Source organism: Chrysemys picta, chromosome 7 (genome assembly GCF_011386835.1).
Source record: "Chrysemys picta bellii isolate R12L10 chromosome 7, ASM1138683v2, whole genome shotgun sequence".
NCBI classification, from domain to species: domain Eukaryota; kingdom Metazoa; phylum Chordata; order Testudines; family Emydidae; genus Chrysemys; species Chrysemys picta.
In genome coordinates, this window is record NC_088797.1 from 38,177,456 (window position 1) to 38,204,166 (window position 26,711).

At 41.8% G+C, this 26,711-nt stretch overlaps 1 protein-coding gene across 22 annotated transcripts in view; it reads left to right on the forward strand.

The window, feature by feature from the left end:
- Nucleotides 1–26,711, forward strand: part of RAF1 (Raf-1 proto-oncogene, serine/threonine kinase) — an 89,118-nt gene that overhangs the window by 60,286 nt on the left and 2,121 nt on the right. For 14 of the 22 annotated variants that reach the window (XM_065553091.1, XM_065553087.1, XM_065553092.1 and 11 more), the window contains 7 exons: nt 276–360; nt 1,494–1,670; nt 3,868–3,914; nt 6,628–6,746; nt 21,414–21,545; nt 21,724–21,852; nt 23,844–23,978. In XM_065553091.1, coding sequence (XP_065409163.1) covers nt 276–360; nt 1,494–1,670; nt 3,868–3,914; nt 6,628–6,746; nt 21,414–21,545; nt 21,724–21,852; nt 23,844–23,978 — 824 coding nt within the window. The remainder of the gene's footprint in view (nt 1–275; nt 361–1,493; nt 1,671–3,867; nt 3,915–6,627; nt 6,747–21,413; nt 21,546–21,723; nt 21,853–23,843; nt 23,979–26,711) is intronic. The other 8 variants (XM_065553097.1, XM_008165282.4, XM_065553098.1 and 5 more) reach the window with 2 other exon arrangements.

Sequence of the window (26,711 nt, forward strand, 5' to 3'; positions counted from 1 at the left end):
ATCAGCCAGTTACTAGCCATTTAATAATGAAAAAAACCTTTTCAGGTAGTTAGAAAAATGATTGATCTTTTATTTGGGGTTACACGATACCATCTCCACCAAATTAATTGTATGAAAATACAAAAGTCTGTTTTGTCTGTGGACCTCCCGGTGTACAAATTACCAAAGATGTATTGTGCAGAAATTTCAGAATTTTTAAGTGTAAAGATGATAATGCTCCTCTAAAAGACTGTTACAGTGTTGTTGGTAACCTTTTATGTTAAATGTATTTGCAGGAGATGTAGCAGTAAAGATATTAAAAGTTGTAAATCCAACCCCAGAACAGTTTCAGGCCTTCAGAAATGAAGTGGCTGTATTAAGGTGAGCTGATAACATGGATTTGCATAATTTTACATTTACTAATTTTAACGCATTTTTGACTCTTCCAAAAGTGAATGTCACAGGTTGAATTAATTTTCTGTATAGTAAGTGGTATAGTGTTTCCTGCTATGGACTGTAAATTTACTGTCTTTTGAGTGCCACCTTATCACATGGTGCAGGATAATAGAGGTACTGATCAGTTTTGAGACCTTTATAATTTTTAATACCTCATTCATTATCCGTTGAACTCTTCTTTCTAAGCTAAATAGTATTAACATTTGTAATCCCTTGTCATATATGAACCTTGCCATAATTTTGTTGCCATTCTCTGGAACTCTTGAATCTCATCACCTTTTAGGTAAGGTGATGGATATTGGACAGAATATTTGAGATTAAGGTGTGCTTTTTATTAGAACATCATAGTATTTTTTTGTACTTTTAAAATCCATTCCCTAGTCAACTCAGGAAACCTCTTTGCTTTAATTACTGCCTCTGCAGTGTCCAATAATTAAGAGCCATTTTATGTATATGGGAATAGCTTTTTTTGCCTCCATTTAATTATTTTACACTACACAAGTTAAATTTGTCTGCCATCATGCTGCATAATGCTCCACTGTATTTAAATCTGTCATTTTTTCATGTCTCCATAGTCTTTTCTGTGAACCAGAACAATTTAATGTCATCTGCAAACTGCAGCTTGACCTTTTGATACCATTTCAATTAACCTTTCCAAAGTACTTTAACATAGAAGAGAGGGATAATTTACCTTTACGGAAGCTATAGTAGTTTGATTCTGTCATGTTATACTTAAGTATTGTATTAATCTGTCTTTACTTGAACTCTGAAATAACTTTCTTGAAACTAAGAAGAAACATTTTAAAGTTAATAATTGGTTGTTTTTTTTTTTTTAAAAAACATGTCTGCTAACTTTCCTGTTTTTAAGAGGTAATTGTGATATGTTGTTTTCTAAAAATAACATCTTGCACACATGCATCCACATGCTCCTCAAATAATTTTGTTAAACTCTAGATCTAAATACTTTGATGTCTCCCTAGCCAAGAGTACATTTCAGGGAACTTTACAAATGTCTAAAAGAAGATGTTTGTTTTTTTCCTTTCCACTTCTTCCATTAGGAAGACCCGGCATGTTAATATTTTGCTGTTCATGGGCTACATGACTAAAGACAATCTGGCTATTGTTACGCAGTGGTGCGAAGGGAGCAGTCTGTATAAGCACCTGCATGTACAAGAGACCAAGTTCCAAATGTTCCAGCTCATTGATATTGCCCGACAGACAGCACAAGGAATGGAGTGAGTAGGATTAGAAATTGTCTATTCTGATCTGCCGATCTTCTTCAGGAGCAACTTATACATACAAGAAACATTGTCTTAATGTATAATATATATTAACATGATACCAAACCCTCAGAGTTACAGTAGAACCTCAGAGTTTTGAACAGTTCAGGAATGGAGCTTGTTCGTAACTCTGAACAAAACATTATGGTGGTTCTTTCAAAAGTTTTCAACTGAACATTGACTTAATACAAATTTGAAACTTTACTATGTAGAAGAAAAATGCTGCTTTCCCTTTATTTTTTTTTTAGTAATTTACGTTTAACACAATACTGTACTGTATTTGCTCTTTTCTTGGGTCACTGCTGCTTGATTGTGTACTTCCGGTTCCAAATGAGGGGTGTGTGGTTGACTGGTCAGTTCGTAACTCTGAGGCTCTACGGTATACAAATTATTAGGGAAGATAATGTTGACTGGGGACTGAAAGACTGAATAACGTTTCTGAAATTTTAATGTTTCAGAGCTTCTTAAAAATACAATTAAAAATCCTTCTGGTCATATAATTTTAAAATGTAAATTTGTATTATACACAAAAAATTAGAGAAAAATAGTATGTAATCAAAGACAGTATCTTAATGTATATGCACAAGACGATTGAATTAAGGTTGCATTGGAAATCTTAATTCTGGCATTTCCTAATGTTTGAGTGCCCGATTCTGCAAATTTAATATTTTTCTAATGTAGGTTGTCTTTTTTTTTTTTTTTGTAATATCCAAGGCTTTTAAAAAAGCGAACTGAAAAAACAAAGTCCACAGTGTGGCATTATATTGATACGTGTGTGTGTTCTCAGCAGCGGTGAAACTTTTAGATATACCACTCAGATCTCTGCCACTTGAGCTAATGGAGTAACTAGTAGCAGTAATAGATTCTCCTCTATGTACACTAGCACTAGAGGAGGTGGAGCACAGGCTTTGCCATGAGGTTTCACAGATATTTGCTGACATCAAAGGAAATTGTTTCTAGTAGTCAGAGACTCTTCTACCCCATCCCCTCCAGCCTGTGCCTGTCCTGTCTCTGTCCCACCTCAGTCCATTCTGTTTGCCTAACCAGTCCACACTTCTCATGCTTCTCGTCCCAGTATGGTTACCCAGCCAGTCCTAGTCTCCCTGTGTGGGTTCTATTGAAAATCAAATACTTTTCTATATATAAAAATGGATCTTAAACTAGTAACCCTTTATGTAATAAAAATTAACAAATTAAATTGATTTTAAAAACAAAGTGAAATATATTTACAGTTTTTGCTAGGCATATAGTTGTACATTTTGGCTCAGAATAAATTTTAAAACTAAATTGTAAGCAACTAAAATAATTAATATCGAAAACCCCTGCAGTTTCTTATATATTTACAGTGGTGCCAGTATGCCTTTATAATTATCTGTCAGCATGGATTGCAGGAAGATTACAGTAAGTCTAAAAATTCTTGACAATGCTGTGTGAGTTTTAGATAATCTTTTCTTTCTTGCTCTTAAATCTGAGACACCAGATAACACTGTCATACAGCTTTTCAGAGATGGGGGCAGTTCAAATATTACACACATCGCTAATTACAAACTTATTGAAAATGTTTGTTTTGCTTTGCAGAGAAGAAGCTGGAAGATATAGTTTAACCTTTAGTTTATCGGCAGACAATTTTAAGCTGATTTCAACCTCACTAGTGTAATTTTGGGTTGATGTAGGTTAATGGAATGCAATACTAGTAAAGATAATTTTACCTTAGTGGTGAGTTGCATCCCTTTCTATGGCGGTTCTAAAAGAAAAGATACTGACCAATTCATATGGAAAGGAATGAGACAGTTCTTTAGTATTTTCTCATTATTGAAGGCAAATGTTGATACATAAACAGCAAATGGAGCATAAGCATAAAAATAGCTTTATGAAGAACCTACAGAAATGATGGTTATTTTCTCTTTAGTCTTGTGGACTGGTAAAATTAAATACACGCTATCAAGCCAAAGGGCATTTAGCACCAAGTTTTAAGTTTAGAACAAGTTGAACTATGTCCCTAAAACGCTTAGTGGTAAAATTTTATAATTTATTCAGGTAGCTTTTGTAAAAAAATGTATTTAGACTAATTTTGGTTTGCCAAATTAGTATGTATAAATAAATACATAACAATGGATATATTTTTTAAAACTTTTTTTTTTTCTTTTCACAGCTATTTACATGCAAAGAATATCATCCACAGAGACATGAAATCAAATAGTATCCTTTCTCTACTTAGTCAAATTTCCTTTAACTGTTTAAATTGGTATCAGACTGATGACTGAATATAAATACTGTGAAGGTCTTTCTGTGAAATTGAAACATCCTACTTAAAATTACAACAATTTAAAAACAAACCAAACTAAAACCAGGTAAAGATGTATGGAATATATATTTATACACTTACTCTTTCTTACCTGTGTTTATATGCAATCTTGGGATGCAAACCTGATCTATTTTAATCTAATTGACTGACTTCCAATATATGCCCAGCATCGAAAGATTATTTAGGACAGAAATTAGGCTCTTCTTTTGATTACTTTCATATGGGATTAGATGACCAAAACCACAAAAAAAGATGGAAACTTTTGGTGGAAACTGAGCCAAAAATTTTCTTGATTCTAAAATTGGGAAAGGAAAATGTATAATGAACTTGACTAATATGTTCCTAGCAGCATACCTATTGAATAATTCATACTGAATAAAGATTCTACAGTTTCCTTTTGCATGTCACTTTTATTTTCTTGATATGTGAGGCTTATGTGTAGGTAATTTTAAAAAAATGTCTATTCTAGGAGCTCAGTTTATGAACTGAATATATGGCAAGTCTCTGGCTTTGAAACTACCAAGCAAAATGCTGACTGAAATTGGCAAAATAACAAACTAAAACTTGCCTCAGAAGAATGTGGGGGAGGGGAGAAACCCTTTTCTTAAAGGGCAGAATTTCTACAAAACTAACTTCAGTTGTTCAGTAAACAAATGAGTGTTCATGTTTTCAATGAGGATGAAAGACTAATCATTTTAAGTGTAAAATTGCTGTTGATACATTTATAATCACAACTATCTTTTATTTCATTAACTTATTTCAGTCTGCTTTTCCCCTCAAGTTCACTAGATATCATAAGAAGAGTAAGGGATATCTCTTTCTGACACATCTATAGAATCTTTCAGAATATTACTTTTTTTAGTCAATATTTGAGTTGAATTAGATTTTGAAGTGTTTTTTCCTTCTGGAACAATACCACTACTAAAGGACATGTTGGAGTTGTTAATGATGGGTATACTGTATAAGGCTTATATCCCATGCTACAAACTGTAGAGCTCCCAAATGAGTGAAATTCCTAAATTAAGCCTCTTGGCACACACCCCCAACAATGAGCACCAGATAGATAAGTTTAATTTGGTTTCTGTTTCCAGTGATAAATGCTTCCACTTATTTTGAATTCTGTGATAAACTGTGTGCTTTATTCATCTACTTAGGTATATACGCAGATACAGACATAAACTATTGTGAGAGTTATGATCTAAACTTAGCTATGGTAGAGGTGAAAGGCTAATTACTCCAGGGGGAATTCTGCACCACTGCATGTGCATAATTAATGAGCCACACATATTTTTAATTTTTTTGCACAGAAAAAAGCTTCCACTGGAAAGTTGCTGCAATTCCACCTTTTGCACACCAGAGGGTACTGTGGCACTAGAACAGAGCAGCCGCTCCTGGCCAGCTGGGGAAGAGAGAGAGCCTGCCTTCTTCACAGTGCCTATCGGGCTAGTTCAGGAGATGGGCTATGGGGAGACAGTCCGCATGGGGCTGCTGGGGGGTCAGACGAGCTCATAAGGACTACTCGGGGAGGACAGACTGAGGCAGGGGCTGAATGGGAGTGGAGGTGCAGGGCCATGGGGGGAGGGAGGTGCAGGGTCACATGGTGATGGGGTAGGGGGTACAGGGCATAGGGACGACGGTGGCTGAGTGGGAGCACAGAAACACATGGGGATGGGGGAGGGAGTGTCTGAGTGGGGGTGGAGGAACACATGTGGACGGGGCAGATGTCTGACAGAACGGGAGAGACTAGGGGTCAGCCACGGTCTGCATGGGGGAAGCTCCCTAACAATCCCTCCCTGCCTCCCAAAATAAACTTGTTCCATACTTTTCCCATCCAAACCCAACAACCCTCCAAGTTCACACTCAGGCTCCTTCCCAACAATTACTTCCCTCTCCCATAGCTCCTTTGTTACCCCTGACTCCTCCAATCCTTTGCACTGCTTCTGAGGGGTGTGGGAAATATGATTCTGTACTGTAGTTTAAATGAATTATTACTCCGAGTTCTGTATTAATATGAGTAGTAAGGAATCTATTTTTCAAAAAACATTTCCTGAATCTTTTTTGTTGTCTGTATTGTTACAGACATACTTGCTGACAGATATTTTGAAATAAATGACCAAAAATAATTGAAACTGGTGTGATTATATAGTGTTATTTTGACAAATAAAATATGCAGAATTTGAAAATATTGTCCGCAGAAACTTTAATTTTTTTATTTCAGAATTCTTAATTTTTTGGCGCAGAATTCCCCCAGGAGTAGCTAGTACACTAAACAATAATACTGAGCTGTCTCATAGTTATTCCAGCCCCTCTGCTAAAATATTTGCATTTTCCCTGAGTGTTAGCTATGGTAGTGTAGGCATAATAAATATGAACAAAATGAAAGGGGAATGATTTGGGATTATAATTATCTCAAAACTAGGAAAATGTTTTTTAACTACCACCTATTGAGGTCATGCATGAAGTGAATCAGATCAAATACAGAAACTGGGCAAAATGGTTTGCACACTGACTGGTATATGAGAAACACTAAACCATTTTGTAAAGGTGATAGAAAATCCAGTCTGATTTACACAAATTTTCTTCAGAAGTTCCTAAACAACCTTTTAGATATATTTCTTCATGAAGGCCTCACAGTGAAAATAGGAGATTTTGGTCTGGCAACAGTAAAATCCAGATGGAGTGGATCTCAGCAGGTGGAGCAGCCTTCTGGTTCAATCCTCTGGATGGTAAGAAAAATACTTGATGATTTTTTTTAAATTCTGCCTCGTTTGTGTGCAAATTCAAATTGTTTTGTCAATGGGAGAATAATGTGATTCAAACTGTTTTGACAAAGTAATATTAAAGTTCTTTTGACAATAATATGCAAAATTATACCTTAAATAAAACAAAGGGAAATTGCAAAAAATATATATATATAATATTGCTTTGGTTAATTAGTTACTTGCCTAGTTAAAGGTACTTGGTTGTTCCAAAGCATGTAAGTTTCTTTGGGTACTTGATCTCCTTATCCATGGAGATCTGGGTGTCACATGTTTCCTTGTTTTTGGTGCTCACTTGTGAGAGTGGTTTACCAGCATAGAGCAATGCTGCTGTCAGTCCTGCAAGTGTCATTTTTTTAAAGATGGTTTTGATAGGACAGCAAAATATTTGCTTTACCTAAAGGTTTGAAAGTGTCAGAATTCTTTAGATCCTGTTTGGCATTTTGCTTGTATTGTGCTTCAAAATAAATATATATATTTTTTTAAATCATCCATTCTGGCACATCAGGCTCCAGTAAGCTTCAGCCATTGCCATATAACACAAAAGTTAATTATTCTAATTTTTAGAAAATATGCTGATTATTAAAATTATTAATTTTTGTTCCCTGGTGTGATGGAATTTTTAAAAATGTCAAGTGTTGCTGGATTAGTATTTTATTGTGTTTCTGTAAAGCCCCTATAGTGATTTTGTTGGCACTATTTTAAAAATATCATTCTAGGTGACTTTGAGCAAATGCGTGTCTTTACCTTTCAGTCAACTCATAAGGAATATCCTGTGCTACTATATAGATAATTTTTTTTTATAAAGCTACTCATGGGCAATCCCTGTTGCTAATATGCATATTTGCATATTCTTGTAATGTATATCCTTGCTGCATACTTTCAATATAGTAGACTTGGCAAGGCATGGGAATTTTTTGTTTCCCGACTCAGCATCTGTGGAGTATATTTGTTTTTACTTTTTATTAAATTGGAAATATTTTTTCCTGAACCACTTGGAGGGAGTAACACATGTATAACTTACTGTACCTTTGAAAGAGGGTCACACTGTGGGGGAAATTTTCACTTGTGTCCTCCTTTGATGCTCTATTTACTACTTAAATGCATTTTGCTAATACATCTGTTTAGTTTCCCCCATTTGATTTTGCAAAGAAGTTGTAAGGCGCTGTGTGAAGGATATGATATTGCCACCATCACGTGGTGGTGATTTCATTACTGGATCAATCAGAGTGAAGTGAGAGAGGACGCGTGCTTATTAATGTACACATCTTGAATAATAGCAAGAGAGAAATAGAAATAATAGTAAAGTGAATTGCTTTTTATCTAAATATTCGGTCTCAAATATGAAATTACCAATTTACACAGTTCCTATGTTCGGTTGTATTGATCAGTTCACTTCTGATTCATGGCTCTAGCCCTTTTCTTACCTTTTCCAATGTTTGCTACTTGTATATACTGCTTTCTAACAAACTGAAACCAAGAAATGATTTTTTTTTTTTTTAAAGGAATTGCAATTCCTATTAGCACTATGGACCAAAACTACCCTGGTGTCAATAGCTGATATATATGAGGACTCTTGTAGCATATATTGACAGAAGAGGGTATAATTAACACTATTTAGAAATCTCATGCTTCTATTAAGTTTCCTGTCTGTAAAACTAGGATATAGAATAGTAAGTGTTGTCTTTTTTTCTTTTATACAAGCAAGAGTAACAATACCTTATAAAGTGTTTCTCTACCATTAAATGCCAGTTCTAAGGAAATATAGACAAAGAAGTATTAAGTTTGAAACTTTCAAGTAAGGAACAGAAATTAAGGCTTCCTCTCTATCCTTTTCACACCCTGTTGTTCTTAGAAATTTCACCACACACACTGAAGGTCCCCTTCTTTACCTAGGCATAATGCAACAAGTCATTATATCCCCACCCTTGCTTTTGTGGCTTGCATCAGCTGCTAAATGTTACTTGAGCATAGGATTTTGTTACCACTTTAGCCTAATGCTTGCAGTATGTTCACTGCTTGCAATGGACTGGAAAAATTGGACTCCTATTGAAGATGGATGTAAGTTTACTTAAGTGTTACAAAACTTTGATCTTGGCTAATGGCAGAACATGCAATATCAGGACAGCTGAACATAGACTACTTTAAAACTGCGTACTATATAATCATGTAATCCATATGTAACAAACAAAATGGATGTGAATTCAAATAACTGCAGTTTAGCCATGAAAAGCGTCAACTGCCTTTTGGCCCTGATCTTGCAATCCCTCATCTCATTCAAGCAGTCCTTACTCATGGAAAAAATACTCTCTACATTAATTCAGTGGCGGTACTTGTTTAAAGACTGATCATCTGAGTAACGCTTTGCAGAGTTGGGCCCTTTACAGTCTAATGATTGCGTAGTTGCACACTTCCTTAAAGTTAGAAAACGTGCTCTGGATTTTGTATTCAACCGTACAGTTTAGGTTTTTGTATGTTCTTGGTATATCTTGTGTATTTCAGTCAACCAGAACTGTAAGATTGTGAAGATAGAGAGTTCTTCCCTCCTTTAAGTAGTTATTAATATGTGGAGTGCTGTATTGGTATCAAATTTACAAATAAAATATAAATAATTTGTACTAGACAGTTATTGCTCTGACATTGGAAAGTGCATGTACTATGATTGTTCATTTTGAATGAGGATTTTCAGCTACATCACGACTTCAAGATTGCACTGTTTTGCCTTCTCTGAGATTATAGTCCAATACTTTATGGGTTGTTGTATTTCAACGTTCCTTGCAAAGGTGAACTCTTACTAGGCTATACTGTTTTGACAGTTAATTAACTCCTTTTCTGTCTTTTTTTTTTTAATTCATGTCCAGGATTATCATGCCCTATATTAATTTTAATGCTAAATACATATGTTCGTAGCATCAAGAACTTGACTAAAGAGCCCTAAAGAATTGGGTACACTACTACAGTGATGGGCACTATAGAAAACCAATAGAATATGGCTGAACACTAAGGATTGACAATTTTTGGCACTTAGAGTTTTAACTTTAATGATTAAAGAGCAAGGATTATGAAGATTTCTTTAGCATCTGGCGTTCAGCTGATATCTGTTTTCTCATAAACATTTCAATTTTTTGAATCAATAGGTTTAGATTAGTTTTAGGAAATAAAAATATTACACAAAAGAAAGGGGGAGTAAAGCTTTTATGAAGCATTGAATTTTTGGTACAATTTCCTGTTTGCTGTTATGTTTTAGGTTATTTGTATACTTATCTTCCATAAACAAATCTTAGCTAAGCAGCCTTGTATTCTTAACAAACATTTCCTGGTTTTTCTCAGAACACAAATATAGAGTAACAATGAAGACTGCCAGCCCATATTAACACCAAGAGCTTACATTTAAAGTAACACTTGCAGGTAGTCTAATACTAAAATTCAGGACTGTTAAAATGTGTTAATTAAAATATTTAAAATTCAATACATAATCTTTGATTGATTGAGTTAAATTATTCCCATGCAGTGTGAATCTTGCAGCATTGTTTTAGAACATAATCTGGAAAATATTGACCAAACTTTTTTCATTGTGAAAACTGAGTGAAGGTTTAAAAAAAAAAAAAAGATGAAAATGAAATACTCTTTTTAAATGTTTCAAATTAATACTCTAAGGTGTTAGATAAGAAACTTTTTTGTGTATTTTCAAATTCCTTTTTACCTGATGGACATTTATTATTAAAGAACCACTACAATTTTTATATTTAGTGCTCTTAGGAACTCTGTTTGATTTGACATATTTGACATGTTGTTCCAATGCGATTTATTGTGCTAGATTTCATTTTATGAAGGAAAGACGTAAGACTGAATTTCTAACACTGGCAAAAGTGAAACTTTAAGGCTGTTGTCTGAAAATTTCCTTTCGATTTGGCTTAGTGATTACATTCAAATATCTATTCTGATGATTTTATGTCAGAATCGGTAAGTTCTTCTTCGAGTGATTGTTCACATCCATTACACATTAGGTGTACGCGCGCCGCGTGCACGGACGTCGGAAACTTTTTCCCTTAGCGGCTCCCATCGGGCCGGCAGGGCCCCCTCCTTCCCGCCAGAGCGGCGCCCCGCTCCAGGGTATATATATCCCTGCCAACCCGACCCCTCCAGTTCCTTCTTACCGTCCGTGGCGGCGTTGGAACAACTCTGTCTCTCGTCTGAGAGTGTCCCTTAGCAATAGTCATTAGTGTTATCTAGCAGTTATCAGTTAGTTTATAGTAGTGTTGAGCCAGTAGTTAACAGCTCATTAGGGTACTTAAAGTTCCTGCCGTGGTTGTTTGTTCAACCCCGGCACCGGCCCTGGGCGGCGGGGTATGCCACACGCCCAAGGCTTCAAGGCTTGTGCCACGTGCCACAGGCCTATGCCATTGAGCGACCTCCACGCCTCGTGTCTCCGTTGCTTGGGGGAAGCTCACCAGAAAGAGCGCTGCAAGATCTGCAAGACCTTTAAGCCCAGAACTAAAAAAGAGAGGGACTTTCGCCTTAAGCAGCTGCTCATGGAGACGGCGTTACAGCCCTCCACTTCGACGGCACCGTCTGCCTCCGTGCGGAGCGCCCCGGCATCGGTGCGGGAACCGGCACCGGCGGGTCACCCGAAGCCCGCGGCACCGACCCAGCGGGGAAATGCACGACGCCGATCGTCTTCGCCGTCGAAAGCGAAGGGCCAGTCTAAGGCCCGAGGACGCTCCCCGCACAAGAGGCCGGCACCGGTAAAGACCTCGAGCGCCCCTAAGGCCGATACGGCCCCAACACGGACCCCGGTAGTGGCTCCGGCGCCGAAAGGCCCGTCGAGCCCCGGGATGGGCGCGTCGAGTGAGGATGAAGGGCTAGAGGAGCTCGTGGAACAGCCCTCCACTCCGGACACGTTTTGAGGCAGCTAAGGACCTCATCGCTTTGTCCGTCGAGGCCCCGGCACGCGCTGAGGGCGCTCCGCCGATGCTGCCGCGTAGAGGCAAGCCGGCGATGTTGCGCCCATCACGGTCGCCGTCTCGGCACCGCTCCAGGAACCGGTCCCGGTCGAGCTCCGCCTCGGTGGACTCCCGGTTGCCCTCGGCGCAGGAAGCACCGCAGCAGTCGGGCTTCAACAAGCGGTCGGCACCGACTCAGCAACCGAGCACGAGTCGGCACCGCGAAGCGTCGGCGGTTCGTTACCCAAGGCCGTCCAGTCGTAGCCGTTCACGGTCCCGCGATCACTGGTACCGTTCCAGGTCCAGGTCGGCGAAGCGCTATTCCAGGTCCTGGTCGCGGAGGCGCTACTCCCCAGAACCGGACCGGCACCATCCTACGGCTCCACCGTGGCCTTCCAGGTCACCGTCCGTGGTCTCGGGGGCTGACTCAGACCGGTACGGCGGGTATGCCCATAGGTCACGGGCCAGCAGAGACTACGGTCAGTCCCAATGGGGCCAACCGAGCCAATGGCCATTCTGGACACCCTGCAAGGTGTCTACCACCAGCAAGGACCCCCATCGAGGGCCTCGAGATCCGGGCCATCCGGGTACCGATCCCGCTCCCCGCGGCACCGCCCGCCATCGTATAGGGAGGCAATGGTCTCTAGACCACCGGAGTGGGAAGGAGTGGACTCGGCACCGAGTACGGTGCCGTCCCAATCCCACGCTGCGGGTCAGGCCGCAGAGGAACAACTGGCTGATGCCGGGTTGCTGGACAATGAGGATGGGCAGAAGGCCCCGACCTCTTCCTCCTCGCCAGATGAGGCGGTAGCGGGCACATTGGTGTCCGGCCCTCCCCTGATCGACCATCGGGCACACCAAGACCTGCTTCGCCGGGTAGCCCTCAATCTGGGCTTGCAAGCGGAGGAGACTGTAGAGCAGGACGACCCCATGGTCGATATCCTGAGCCCAGAGGGCCCCTCCAGAGTCGCTCTCCCGATAATACGGACAGTATAGTCCAACTATAAGACGGTGTGGCAAACACCGGCCTCTAGTGCGCTAACTGCAAAAGGCGTAGAGAGGAAATACTTCGCCCCATCTAGAGGGTTTGACTTCCTCTTTCTTCACCCGTCCCCCTGTTCGCTGGTGGTCTCGGCGGTCAACGAAAAAGAGCGGCATGGCCAGCAAGCTCCTGCCCCCAAAGGCAAGGAAGCTAAGAGATTGGACTTATTCGGGAGGAAAGTCTATTCATCTGGGGGCCTTCAACTGAGGATCGCCAATCAGCAGGCGATTCTAAACAGGCATAATTTTAACTCGTGGGCATCAGTTGCCAAGTTTAAGGCCTCCCTCCCACTTGACGCGCACCAGGAGTTCACGGCCCTGGTGGATGAGGGAATGGCAGTGGCCAAGACCTCATTGCAGGCCGCACTAGACTCAGCCGACGCGGCGGCTAGAACAATTGCGTCGGGAGTCGTGATGAGGCGTTCGGCGTGGTTGCAGGCTTCAGGTCTCCCGCCAGAGGTACAGACCACGCTGCAAGACCTCCCGTTTGAAGGTTCGGGCTTGTTTTCCGACCAGACGGACGCCAGGCTACATAGCCTTAAGGACTCACGAGCGACCCTTAAGTCGTTGGGTATGCACACTCCGGTAACGCAGCGTAAGCCCTTTAAACCCCAGCCACCGCAAAGGCAATACCACCCTCGCCCCCGACACGAGCCGTACCGCCGTCGAGGCAGGGATAACAGGCAGAGACGTAACAATACGCCTAACCAGGGCCAGAGTCACGGCCAGGGCAAGCCGCAGCCAGGGAATAAACCAGGCTTTTGAAGCTACGCCCGAGGACAGCGTACCATATCCAAAAAACATACCGGATCCTCCTCCTGTTTTTCAAAGACCGCCTGTCCCATTTCTACCGGGCATGGTCGCGCATAACATCGGACCGATGGGTCCTGCGCACAGTGAAGGCGGGCTATACCCTCCATTTTTCCTCGCCCCCTCCCTGCCATCCCCCTTCCCCGTCCCTCTTCAGGGACCCTTCTCACGAGCAACTTCTCACACAGGAGGTTCAGACCCTTCTCGCTGCTGGAGCAGTAGAAGAGGTCCCAACAGACCTGAGGGGAAAAGGATTCTACTCCAGATACTTCCTGATCCCCAAGGCAAAAGGAGGCCTCCGTCCTATTTTGGACCTGCGCGAGCTAAACAAGTTTCTGATCAAAGCTCGCTTCCGTATGGTCTCCCTGGGAACTATTATCCCATCCCTGGATCCGGGGGATTGGTATGCTGCCCTCGATATGAAAGATGCCTATTTTCACGTTGCAATCAATCCAGCCCACAGGCGATTCCTGCTCTTCATGGTCGACCAGCGCCACTTCCAATTTACGGTCCTGCCCTTCGGCCTGGCGTCAGCACCACGAGTGTTCACGAAATGCATGTCCGTGGTGGCAGCCTTCCTTCGAAAGAGAAGGATGCGTGTGTTCCCGTACCTGGACGATTGGCTACTCGCGGGCAGATCGGAGGCCGAGGTCCAATCTCACGTGAAGCTGGCCTTGCAGACGTTCGACAAGCTCGGCCTCCGGGTCAATGTGCCCAAGTCCACGTTAGTCCCCACACAGAGGCTGGACTTCATAGGTGCAACCCTGGACTCGGTAACCGCGCAAGCGAGCCTACCAGAGGCACAGTTCATGTCAATTCACAGAGTCGTAAGCTCGGTCCAAAAGTTCCCCACGACAACAGCAAGGTGTTGCATGCAGCTTCTGGGACGTATGGCAGCTTGCACACACGTGGTCAGACATGCCCGCCTGAGGCTCTGACCTTTACAGTTGTGGTTCGCCCACACGCATCGCCCCAACAGAGACCCATTGGATCAAGTAGTCACAATCCCAAACCAGGTGCTCAGCTCGCTACGCTGGTGGCTCGATCGCCAACAGGTATGCAAAGGGATCCCCTTCGCTGCCCCACAGCCCACTCTGACGTTGGTAACAGATGCATCGGACCTGGGCTGGGGGGCGCACCTGGGGAAACTGCGGACCCAAGGGTTGTGGTCCAGAGAAGACAAGCTGCTTCACATCAATCTGAAGGAGCTAAGAGCGGTTCGCCTCGCCTGTCAGACCTTCCGCGCCACCATAAAGGGTCACAGCGTGGCAGTCCTGACGGACAACACTACCGCCATGTTCTATATAAACAAGCAGGGCGGGTCCCGGTCTTCTCCCCTCTGTCACGAAGCACTCCAATTATGGAACTTCTGTATAGCCCATGCGATACACCTCATCGCAACGTATCTTCCAGGAATTCAAAACGGCTTAGCAGACCGCCTCAGCCGCTCCTACCGAATGCACGAATGGACGTTGAAGCGAGACGTCCTGCATTCGATCTTCCGGAGGTGGGGCTTTCCCCGGGTGGATCTATTCGCCACCAGGGACAACAGCCAATGCCCTCAGTTCTGCTCGTTCCAGAACCTCAGCCGGGGATCATTAGCAGATGCCTTCATGATCCCATGGGGAGGGAGCCTGAGATACGCCTTCCCTCCGTTCCCACTCATACACAAGGTTCTCCTCAAGACCCGCAGGGCGACGATCATACTCATCGGCCTGGCCACGCCAGCATTGGTTCACGTCCCTGCTGGAACTGTCCATAGCCGATCCAATCACCCTCCCCCTCCATCGCGACCTAGTCACGCAAGACGAAGGTCGCCTACTCCACCCGAACCTGTCTTCGCTACATCTCACGGCATGGTATCTCTCTGGCTGAATGATGCAGAACACAGGTGCTCTCACCAAGTTCAGCAAATCCTCCTTAATAGTAGGAAGCCCTCTACAAGAGCGACCTACCTGGCAAAATGGAAAAGGTTCTCCCACTGGTGTGAGCCTCAACGCATACAGCCTTTACAAGCCTCAGTTCCGTCTATCTTGGACTACCTACTGCACCTCAAGAATCAAGGGCTTGCGCCCGCCTCAATTAGAGTTCACTTAGCCGCTATTTCGGCTTTCCATCCGGGAGAGTTGGGAGTGTCAGTGTTCTCCAACCCCACAGTGGCCCGATTCCTCAAGGGGCTGGAAAGGGTGTTCCCCTACTCGCGCCCGCCTGTCCCGGCGTGGAGTCTGAACCTAGTCCTAACAAGACTCATGAGTCCTCCCTTTGAGCCCCTAGCCACTTGCTCCCTCACGCACCTCTCGTGGAAGGTGGCATTTCTCGTGGCCATCACGTCGGCCAGAAGGGTATCGGAATTGAGGGCCCTCTCTTCGGAACCACCCTATACAGTGTTCCATAAAGATAAGGTGCAACTGAGGCCGCACCCCAAATTCCTCCCAAAGGTGGTGTCAGTTTCATATGGGGCAGGATATTTGCCTACTGGTGTTTTTCCCTAAACCCCATACGGACCCTCACCAACGCAGCCTACATACCCTGGATGTCCGAAGGGCGTTGGCATTTTACCTGGAATGGACCAGGTCGTTCCGCAGAACACCCCAGCTGTTCATTGCGATTGCGGAACGTATGAAAGGCTTGCCTATCTCGACACAGCGCTTGTCGGCATGGATTGTGCATTGTATACGCACCTGTTATGAGCTCGCCAATGTTCCGGCCCCGGAGATCCGGGCTCACTCGACTAGAGCCCAAGCGTCCTCTACGGCCTTCTTGGCACAGGTCCCTATCCAGGAGATCTGCAAGGCAGCCACCTGGTCGTCCATACATACGTTCACAGCCCACTACGCGATCCATCATCAGACCAGAGAGGACGCAATGGTCGGTCGGGCTGTGCTACAGTCAGTTGTATCTTGACTCCTACCCACCTCCAATGGTAAGCTTGGGAATCACCTAATGTGTAATGGACGTGAACAATCACTCGAAGAAGAAAGAACGGTTACTTACCTTCTGTAACTGTTGTTCTTCGAGATGTGTTGTTCACGTCCATTACACTTCCCACCCTCCTTCCCCTCTGTCGGAGTCTCCGGCAAGAAGGAACCGGAGGGGTCGGGTCGGCAGGGATATATATACCCTGGAGCGGGGCGCCGCTCTGGCGGGAAGGAGGGGGCCCTGCCGGCCCGACGGGGGCCGCTAAGGGAAAAAGTTTCCGACATCCGTGCACGCGGCGCGCGTACACCTAATATGTAATGGACGTGAACAACACATCTCGAAGAACAACAGTTACAGAAGGTAAGTAACCGTTCTTTATAGTCTAGCAAATTCTCAGCGAGGAATCATTACTTGCAACTCTCTTGCAGGAGCTGAAAAGGTTTCTGTTATGCATAAAGGGCCCGATTTAGGGTTCGATCCTGCTCCTGTTGATAGCAATGCAAGTGGGAACAAGGTCTTTACTGAGATTTTATTGTTGCTGTCATAACTACAATTTTCTGTTTAATTAGCACACTTTGTTCATTTACTCTGAAAGGAAAGAAAATACTTGACTTTGATTTGAGTGGCAAAAGACTAAATGCTTTGGTTTCTGCCTATATATTCAAATAACCCATGCTTAGAAACTGAAATAATATAGAAGGAGCACTTGATTGGGAAAAAAAAATTCTCTGCCACTGTAGAGGAATTCACAAGGATGAGTCTGGTTTCTCAGACTTTGAACTGGGGACAAGATATGGGCAGTTCCTAGTTCTTATCTTAGACTGTCTACAGATTCAGGAAGACAGCACTATATTGATGGATTTGGTTCACACTTGGAACATTATCTTTGTAATCGTAAGGGGTAGAAACATGAAAGCTTAGTTTATTCAGTAACTTCTGGTAAGCCCTTATTAGCAACTTGCTCAGGGGTGGGCAAACTTTCTGGCCCGAGGGCCACATCTGGGAATAGAAATTGTATGGCGGGCTATGAATGCTCACAAAATTGGGGTTGGGGTGTGTAAGGGGATGAGGGCTCTGGTTGAAGGTGTGGGCTCTGGGGTGGGGCCAGAAATGAGGAGTTCGGGATGCAGGAGGGGGCTCCGGGCTGGGGTTGGGGGAAGGGGTGCCGGGGTGGGGGGCGTGAGGGCTCGGTCCAGAGGTGCGGGCTCTGGGGTGGGGCTGGGTATGAGGGGTTTGGGGTGCAGGAGGGTGCTCTGAGCTGGGATCAAGGGGTTCAGAGGGCAGGAGGGGGGTCGGGGGTTGGGGTGCAGGGGGAGGCTCAGGGCTGCGGGCTCTGGGCAGCACTTACCTCAAGTGGCTCCCGGAAGCAGTGGCATGTCCCTTCTCCGGCTCCAATGCGAGGTGCGTTCTGGCAGTTCTACATGCTGCCCTGTCTGCAAGTACCGCCGCTGCAGCTCCCATTGGCTGTGGTTTTAATGGGAACTCCAGGGGCGGTGCTTGGGGTGGGGCAGTGTGCAGAGCAGTGGCCCCTGGCTGCCCCTATGCATATGAGCCAGAGGGAGGGGCCATGCAGCTGCTTCTGGGAGCCGTTTGGCACGGTCCCTGACCCTGCTCCCCAGCTGAAGCACCGGAGTAGGGCAAACCTGAGATCCCGCTCCCCAGTGGGCACTCGAGGGTCGGATTAAAATGGCTGGTGGGCTGGATCCGGACCATGGGCTGTAGTTTGCCAATCACTGAACTAACTGTTGGCAAATGGATTTGTCAGGCTCTGTTGAGAAAGCAAGTTATAGAGATAAAGATAGTGCTACTTTTAGAGCATACAGCTTTTAATACTAAAGTATATTAGCCTTTAAATACTCTTTAAAGAACTTTTAGAATTAAACATAGGTATATGTAGATTTGTATGACTTTCTGGATTTATTGATGAATAAATACTAATGAATAACTTCATAGTATTGTTAGTAAACCCGATGATGGAATGTTTTCCACAGAGTAGAGGGCTGCTTTCATCAAGATGGAGCATTGTATTCTGGGTTTGGTAGCCTCCACTAGTCACACCTTAAAATAAAGCTTGAGGGCAGTTATGGCTTGCACTTTGACTGTCTCTGTTGTCAAGACTCATGAAATATCAGTATTCCTGTGTGGGGTTTTTTTTGGTTATACTAACATTTTTAGGGGGCCAAATTCATCTTTGGTGTAGATTAGGTGAGACCTGCCCTTACTTTGAGGAATATCGTTGTTTATATCTGTTCCTACAGTATTGGCCCTTTGTAGTAGCTGATATCCTCATGCATGTCAGTGACGTGACAATTTTTTCTGAACAGTAATACCTATTTTGCTACTTTTACACACCGCTGTGGAACTTTGGAATCGGTCCCTGTTATGCAGCGGTTCTCAAACTGTGGGTCAGGACCCCTCAGGGGGTCACGAGCTGTCAGCCTCCACCCCAAACCCCGCTTTGCCTTTATAATGATGTTAAATATATAAAAAGTGTTTTTAATTTATAAGGAGGGGTTGCACTCAGAGGCTTTCTATGTGAAAGGAGTCATCAGTACCAAAGTTTGAGAACCACTGCGTGTGTCTAATGTTATCATTAGGGGTCTGCTTATTCTGCAACTGCAGAATTCATATTTGCTAGAAAATTCTGCCACAGAATCCAAGACTTTTTTTTTAAATTTTTAAAACAAAAACATCCATGTTTCTAGTCCTCATGATTGTGAAGAAAATCAGGAAAACTTGAATGGAGTATAAACCAATGCTGTTGTATTCAAATCTTCAGCCCACCTGAAACAATAGCACTGAGAATTTTCAAGTGTCCGATTCATTTCAACAGGTAACTTAGAAATGTAAAAAAATGACAGTGAGGTGGAAACATATCATTGTGTCAATACTTCAATTCCAAATAGCTTCCCCCCCCCCCCCCTTCAAGTGTGAAAAGCTCCAACTTTCTTAATTCTGCTGATGAATTCTGTAATGCATTTAATGCAAAAAATAGCTGTGTGGGTATTGTGGATCGGGTGACTGCTTGGGTTCACTCAAGCCCACATGACCCCGTGGCTCTGAGTTTGGGTGGCTAGCCTCAGTCTCTGCTTCAGCCGCAATATCCACATTGGTATTTTTAGCATGCTTGTCTACTTTGGCTGGCAGGCTCAATCCCAGCTGCAACCTTAGACATACCCTGTTTGGCTCCTCACTCCGCCCACCCCTCCCCCGGACCAAAAAAAAAAGAAAAGTTGTTTGGTAGAAGGTTTCTGAGAAAATTGATCAAGGAAAGCTTTTTAGTGGCTTATGTCTGGGTTTATGAGAACAGAATCATTCAACCATGTTTCTTTTCATTAGTTTCTGGCTGCATTGGTCAGAGCACAAGTTTATTTTATTTCTGTGTTTTGCAGTGACTCTAGCATACCATCTGTTTTTTTTTTTCAACCCTAACTTTACATTTGTTTACATACATTTCTGCATTGTTAAATATTTGCAGTATAAATTCTATTAGATAATAAAAGTCTGCTGATGATATCAACTGCTAATTTGTGACTAGGAATGCATGTAGTCATGGAGAAGCCACATATTGATGGTATTTGTAATCATGAAAAAAGAATTGGAGCTTTCATTAGTCAGTCAACTTGAAAATCACATTTCTGAAACTTGTATGCCTACATTTATTACAAATAACACATTAAATGATTATACCTGAAAGAGATTGGTGGTCCTGGGAGAGGAAGAGTTCTTTAGTTTGTTAACTTGGCACACTTTTGCGTGTTAGGAAAGCAAAAAAACCTTGGAAGTCTTTTGAAACAATTTAAAAACTTCCCCTACACACTGTATATCTTATGTAGGTGCTGTCAAACTTAAAATGAGTCAATTTTAAAAAATTCAAATGATAATGTTCCTTTTAAATACAGTGTCCTGTGATCTCTGGCATCAGGGTGTTAAAACAAAAAGACAGTTTCTATCATGGGAATACCACTCCTCCATCAGGCTTGGAACTATTGGATTTTCTGCCTTTTTTCCCCAAGTCTTGGAGGTTGGTACATGGTTCTTCTTTCCTCCAACCCCTTTTAAGAACAAGTACAAAGGCCAAAGAATGGTACCTATGAATCACAGCACAAGCTCTAATTCTGTTAGTTTTTAAATGAGTGATTAAGACACAAAAAACTTCCTTAAAATATAACATTTGGTGTTCATATGAAAAAAACTAAAAGAAAAGCAAGAAAATAGGTAAAGTACAAAGATGTGTTTGGCTTCCACAGGGAATGTGGGTGTATTACTTTAGTTCATGTCCACTGTTGGGAAAAACTCCCATTTTTTCACTCTGCTTTCTCAGTAGCTTTAAAGGGTTAGTAAAATGTGCTCACATCTTCATTATGTTCTTCTCTGATCCCAAACCTGATTAATATATGTCAATGATCTGTGAAAATACATGTTTGTGGCAAAGTGAGAAATTCTGCAGAGATTATTATTATTATTTTTTTTTTTTTGGTTTTTGTTTGCCTGTCTGGACATCAGGACCTGAGTGGATTTACTGAAACCATGTACAGGCTGCTGCTGTTTTCAGCAGAGCAGATTGCTCCTTCTGTCTTATTGGTTATTTTAGTTTATAAATTGACAGTGATGGAACTGAGCCAGTAGTTAGGCTTAATTTTGCCACTTTCCACATACAACAGAATACTAGAGTAAGAATAGTAAGTATTTTACCTAATGATAAATTGATAAATGTGAATGTGGCTTCTCTATTAGTTATCGTCCAGTGTAGTGGGTTTGATCCACTGTGGAGTAAATTACGTAGTTACCAAAATCTGTCATAGCCATAGCTATTTTTAAAATTCCTTTACTAGAGTAGAAAATTAACAACTTATCCTGTGTCTTATGCTAATGTTGTTTTTTTCCAGTTAATGTAGCTGTTAATTTGTTTTTTTTAAAGGCACCAGAGGTGATCCGGATGCAGGATAATAACCCATTTAGTTTTCAATCAGATGTCTACTCCTATGGAATAGTATTATATGAACTGATGACAGGAGAACTGCCATACTCCCATATTAACAACAGAGATCAGGTGAGAAACATTCAACTCTGGTATAATGCATTGTATTTCTGGGGAATATGCAATCTGTTTATTGAATGTGTGCAACAAGTGTTTACATTTTATGTTTATAACTTGTATTAGGGTTTTCCCTGGGATATAGTTTATGTAGACTATAATAATGTGGTAAATCATCTTAAATTAATACCAGCAGTGTCAATGCACAGCTAGCCACATCCGAGAGTCGTGCTGGCCGCCGCTTCCCGCAGCCCCCATTGGCCTGGAACGGCGAACTGCGGCCAGTGGGAGTTGCGATCGGCCGAACCTGCAGACGCTGCAGGTAAACAAACCGTCCCGGCCCACCAGCGGATTTCCCTGATGGGCTGCGTGTGAAAGGTTGCCGATCCCTGATCTATACCCTGGACAGTGTACTTCCTGGCATACTAGAACTTTATAAAGTGCTCCGTGGATTTATTTGAGTGATCAGTATTATATTTTATTGGAGTAGTAAAGTTGCAGCAGAGCGCTGTAGTGAATTATCATACTGCTGTTGAATCTTTGCAGAGAAGAGAGAACTCCTCTAATTTCAATTATGGGCCTTTTGGCCTAATGAAGTTCAAGTTTGAGCCTATTCATAAAGAAAATAATTTTATTAATTGCAGTTGTCTAGATTTTCTACCAGGAAGGTAGCACATTAATATCTAGAAATCTTGACACTTTGGAATTATCCTGAAATTTACTGAATTGAAAACAAAGGGGTAAACAAAACAAAACAAATATTCTCTCTTCCTGAATGTTTTGCCAATTTCAAGTATCGTATTCATTTATTAATGAATGTTTCCCCCGTAATCTGCACTGGCACGGTCTGGACTTGAACTCATAGGCCGACTTTATGTCTAGTGTCTTTTGATCTGAGTTGTCTTTTTGAAGTTTTAGTAATGAGTAATGGAAGAAAACTACACCTCTACCTCGATATAACGCTGTCCTCGGGAGCCAAAAAATCTTACCGCATTATAGGTGAAACTGTGTTATATTGAACTTGCTTTGATCTCCTGAAGTGTGCAGCCCCACCCCACCCCCCCGGCGCACTGCTTTACCGCGTTATATCTGAATTTGTGTTATATCGCGTGGCGTTATATCAAGGTAGCGGTGTAGTTAAACTGTTGACTAAAAAGATCTAGAATATCTTATAGTCCATACTCCAGACCACAGGAAGGCCACATTTGTTATCCTTAAACTGTAACTACTTTGAACATCAAATTAGAAATCAAACTTGGATTTTTTTGAAACAATCCCATTAAATTCTTAGTATGCCATTATACTTGAATTATGTGGAAGTTTTGAACATCCATCCCTGTTGTAAAACATTGGCCTATCAGTAGTAGTAACATGGTTGTCTTGTTACCATTCAAATAAATACAGTATTTATTTCTGAAATAGATGGAATGTTTCCCCATGTACTGTAGGAGGACTCTTATTTCAGCAACTTTATTTAATGTTAGGCAGTTAGTTTCCTCTTTGGGAACTTTAGCAGTTTTGAATTATATTTAAGTGTGATACAGTTGTTGCAATATTTTTATTCAGCTATATGTACAGACCGAATCCTGAGTTATAATATTAGCTTAATCTGGGCCAAGATATCACTAGATGTCTTTTAGTCACCTTGATCACATTAGTAAGGTTCATTAAAGCCTGAGTAACAGTATTGCTAAATCTGAGTTGATATTCTGCTAATCAGGAAGAAACAAAACCTGCAGACACTGTTTTGCATCTTAGCTCGCAGTCTAAGAAAACTGAAGCTTATCTTCAGAAAAAAAAATTTCCTTCACAGTTAAATATTTTAAGAGGCCTTCTTCCGCTTTATAGCGCCCTCTAAATGGATATGTGATCTGACAAGGAGTTTTTAGTTAAACTTAAAAATACTGTTTTGTGTTGATCAATCAAAATGTATTGGTAGATTAATGAGTAATCACATAAATTGGACACTTTCTGGCTGGATTTAGAGTTCTTTGTCACTTGAAGTCTTCAACTCCAGCAAGTTACATCAGGAAACGCTCTAGACTCTGGTCTTGTTGCTATTATTATATAAAAATTAATACATGAAGAAATTATGAACGAACTATGCAGTGTCACTTAGATGTTAGACTGGCAATGTCATCCATTGGAAAAGCAGGACCACAATTCCAGTTTATGAATTTTGACAAACATTTGACTACAGTAGGACCTCCTGCCTGCCTTCAGTACTTCCACATTAAAAACTGTATTAAAGGGCAGTGAAATAATTCACACTAATGGTGTTCAGATTACCTGTGTTTGTGCCTCCTTGTTTAGATCATTTTTATGGTTGGTCGAGGTTATGCATCTCCAGACCTCAGTAAACTGTACAAGAACTGTCCCAAAGCTATGAAGAGGCTTGTAGCAGATTGTGTGAAGAAAGTTAAGGAGGAAAGACCTCTATTTCCACAGGTAGGAGTCTATTTTTTATTCAGTTTGATTTTTTAAACAAGTCCTAGAAATAACTATTGCATACTCTGTTTCACAAAAAGACACTGTAGAAATAATATTAAGAATATGAAGTTCAGTAGTGAAAATGGAAGACAAATCCACTGAAAACTGAGGGATAGCACAGAAGTGCTACTTGTATCCTATTCTTGGTATATATTTTTGAGACCCATGCCCTGCACGAGCCTGCTTCCCTATGCACTTGACAATTAATAACCTAAACTGCACTTAAATTTTGCAAATGTCATTAAAAATCCTCACTTTACATATACTGATATAGATACTGTTAGTTGGGCAGCATTAAAACTGTTTACTTCCAGGTGACTGGCTTATTCACATTTGAATTTATTTGTTTGCATTAACTTTGCCAGTTTGCCTTATCCGTATTTAAATCTACATGTTTTTTTCTTCAGTATCACTCCAAAATAAACCTGCTTTGGGTAGTTTCATGAGGCCATTTTTGAGTATTTTGACAAAGATGTCTTCCCTCAGCTTCCCAACAGAAGGGTTCATAAGCTACATGCTTTCCCTTAGCCATTGGATTTTTTGTTTTGGCCTGGGTGGGATTTTATAAAAATATCCATGATTCTGATTAAATATCCTCAACAAAAAAAAGTTTTATTTTAATTCTGATTCTTAAATTCTAAGACAGAGCAGAGCATACAATTCTCCCCACCATCTCCTTTTTCAGAGACAAAATTTAGAGACACTATAAATGGCTGCTGATTGAGTAGCTAGTCTTGGAACCCACAAGGGAAGAGGCAATTCTTGATATTCTTGGAACACAGAATCTGGTCCAAGAGGTGACTGTGGGTGACTATGGATGAACTGCTTGGTAATAGTGACTATAATGTAATTAAATTTAGCATCCTTGTAGGTGGGAAATTACTCCTCCCCTCCCCCCCTCCCCCCCCCAAAAGGAGGGAACACCACCACAGTAACACTTAACTTTTAAAAACTAGTTAGATGGAAATTAAAAAGAGCAGTCACAAAGGTAAAATGCTTCCAAGTAGCATAGAGACTACTTAAAAACAACATAATAGATGCTTGGACTAAATCTATACCCCTAGTTTAAAAAAAAAAAAAAAAAAAAAAAAGACCACCAAAGAACTGAGTAATGGAGGCTGTTAAAGGCAAAAAGAAATCCTTTAAAGTTTGGAAGTCAAAAGGTAATAAAGAAAATAGAAAGGACCACACACTCTAGCAAGTAAAATGTACAAGTACAGTAACTCCTCGCTTAATGTTGTAGTTATATTCCTGAAAAATGCAACTTTAAGCGAAACCATGTTAAGCGAATCCAATTTCCCCATAAGAATTAATGTAAATGGGGGGGTTAGGTTCCAGGGAAATTTTTTTCACCAAACAAAAAACTATATATTATATAGATATACACACAGTGTACGTTTTAAACAAACAATTGAATACTGTTCACAGCTATGATGATTGTGAAGCTTGGTTGAGGTGGTGAAGTGAGAGGGTGGAAGAGGGAGGGATATTTCCCAGGAAATGCCTTGCTGCTAAATGATGAACTAGCACTCGGCTGAGCCCTCAAGGGTTAACACATTGTTGTTAATGTAGCCTCTCACACAAGGGAGCACGAACAGGAGGGAGGGGGAGACAGCATAGCAGACAGAGACAGACACACACCTTGTTGTGGGAGAGAGAGAGATGCACACTACCCCTTTAAGTAAACTGACCCATTCTTAAGTGCATTGACTCTTTAAGTGGATCAGGAAGTTGAGACAGCAGCTGCTGCCCCAAGCACTCTGTGTCCCTCTGTCCGTCCCTTCCCTGCTCTACATGGAGAAGGAGTAAATGGGGTGCAGGGGGGAGGGGGACATTAGCTGGAAGGTGGCTGATGTAGTGCTTATTTTTAAAAAGGGCTTAGAAGAGATTCTGGCATTTACAGGCTGGTGAGCCTAACTTTACCTGGAAAATTAGAAGAAATGAATAAAAAACAGAATTATCAGACACATAGATAAACATGGTTTGTTGGGGAAGAGTCAGCAAAGCTTTTGTAAAGAGAAGTCATGCCTCACCAATCTACTAGAATTCAAGGGAGTCAACAAGCATGTGGAAAGGGTGACCCAGTTGATACAGTGTACTTTAAACTTTCTGAAATTCATTGACAAGGTCCCTCACCAACGGCTCTTAAGGAAGCTAATAGCCAGGGGATAAGAGGGAAGGTCCTCTCATGGATCAGTAACTGTTTGAAAAATAGGAAACAAAGGGTAGGAATAAATGGTCAGTTTTCACAGTGGAAAGAGGTGAACTGCAGGGTCCTCCAAGAATCTGTATTGGGACCTGTGCTATCCAGCATATTCATTAATGATCTGAGAAGTGGCAAAGTTTGCAGATGATATAAAAATATTCGAGATATTTAAGTCCAAAGCTGACTGCGAAGAGTTACAAAGGGATCTCACAAAATTGCAACAAAATAGCAGATGAAATTCAATGTAGATAAGTGGAAATAATGCACATTGGAAAAAATAAACCGAACTATACAAATGCAATGATGGGTTCTAAATTAGCAGTTACAACTAAGGAAAGAGATCTTGGAGTTACTGTGGATTGTTCTCTGAAAACTTCTGCTCCATGTGTAGCAGTTGTCAAAATGGCTAACAGTATGCTAGGAAAAGGATAGAAAACAAGACAGAAAATATGCCATTATATAAATCCATGGTGCACCCAAACCTT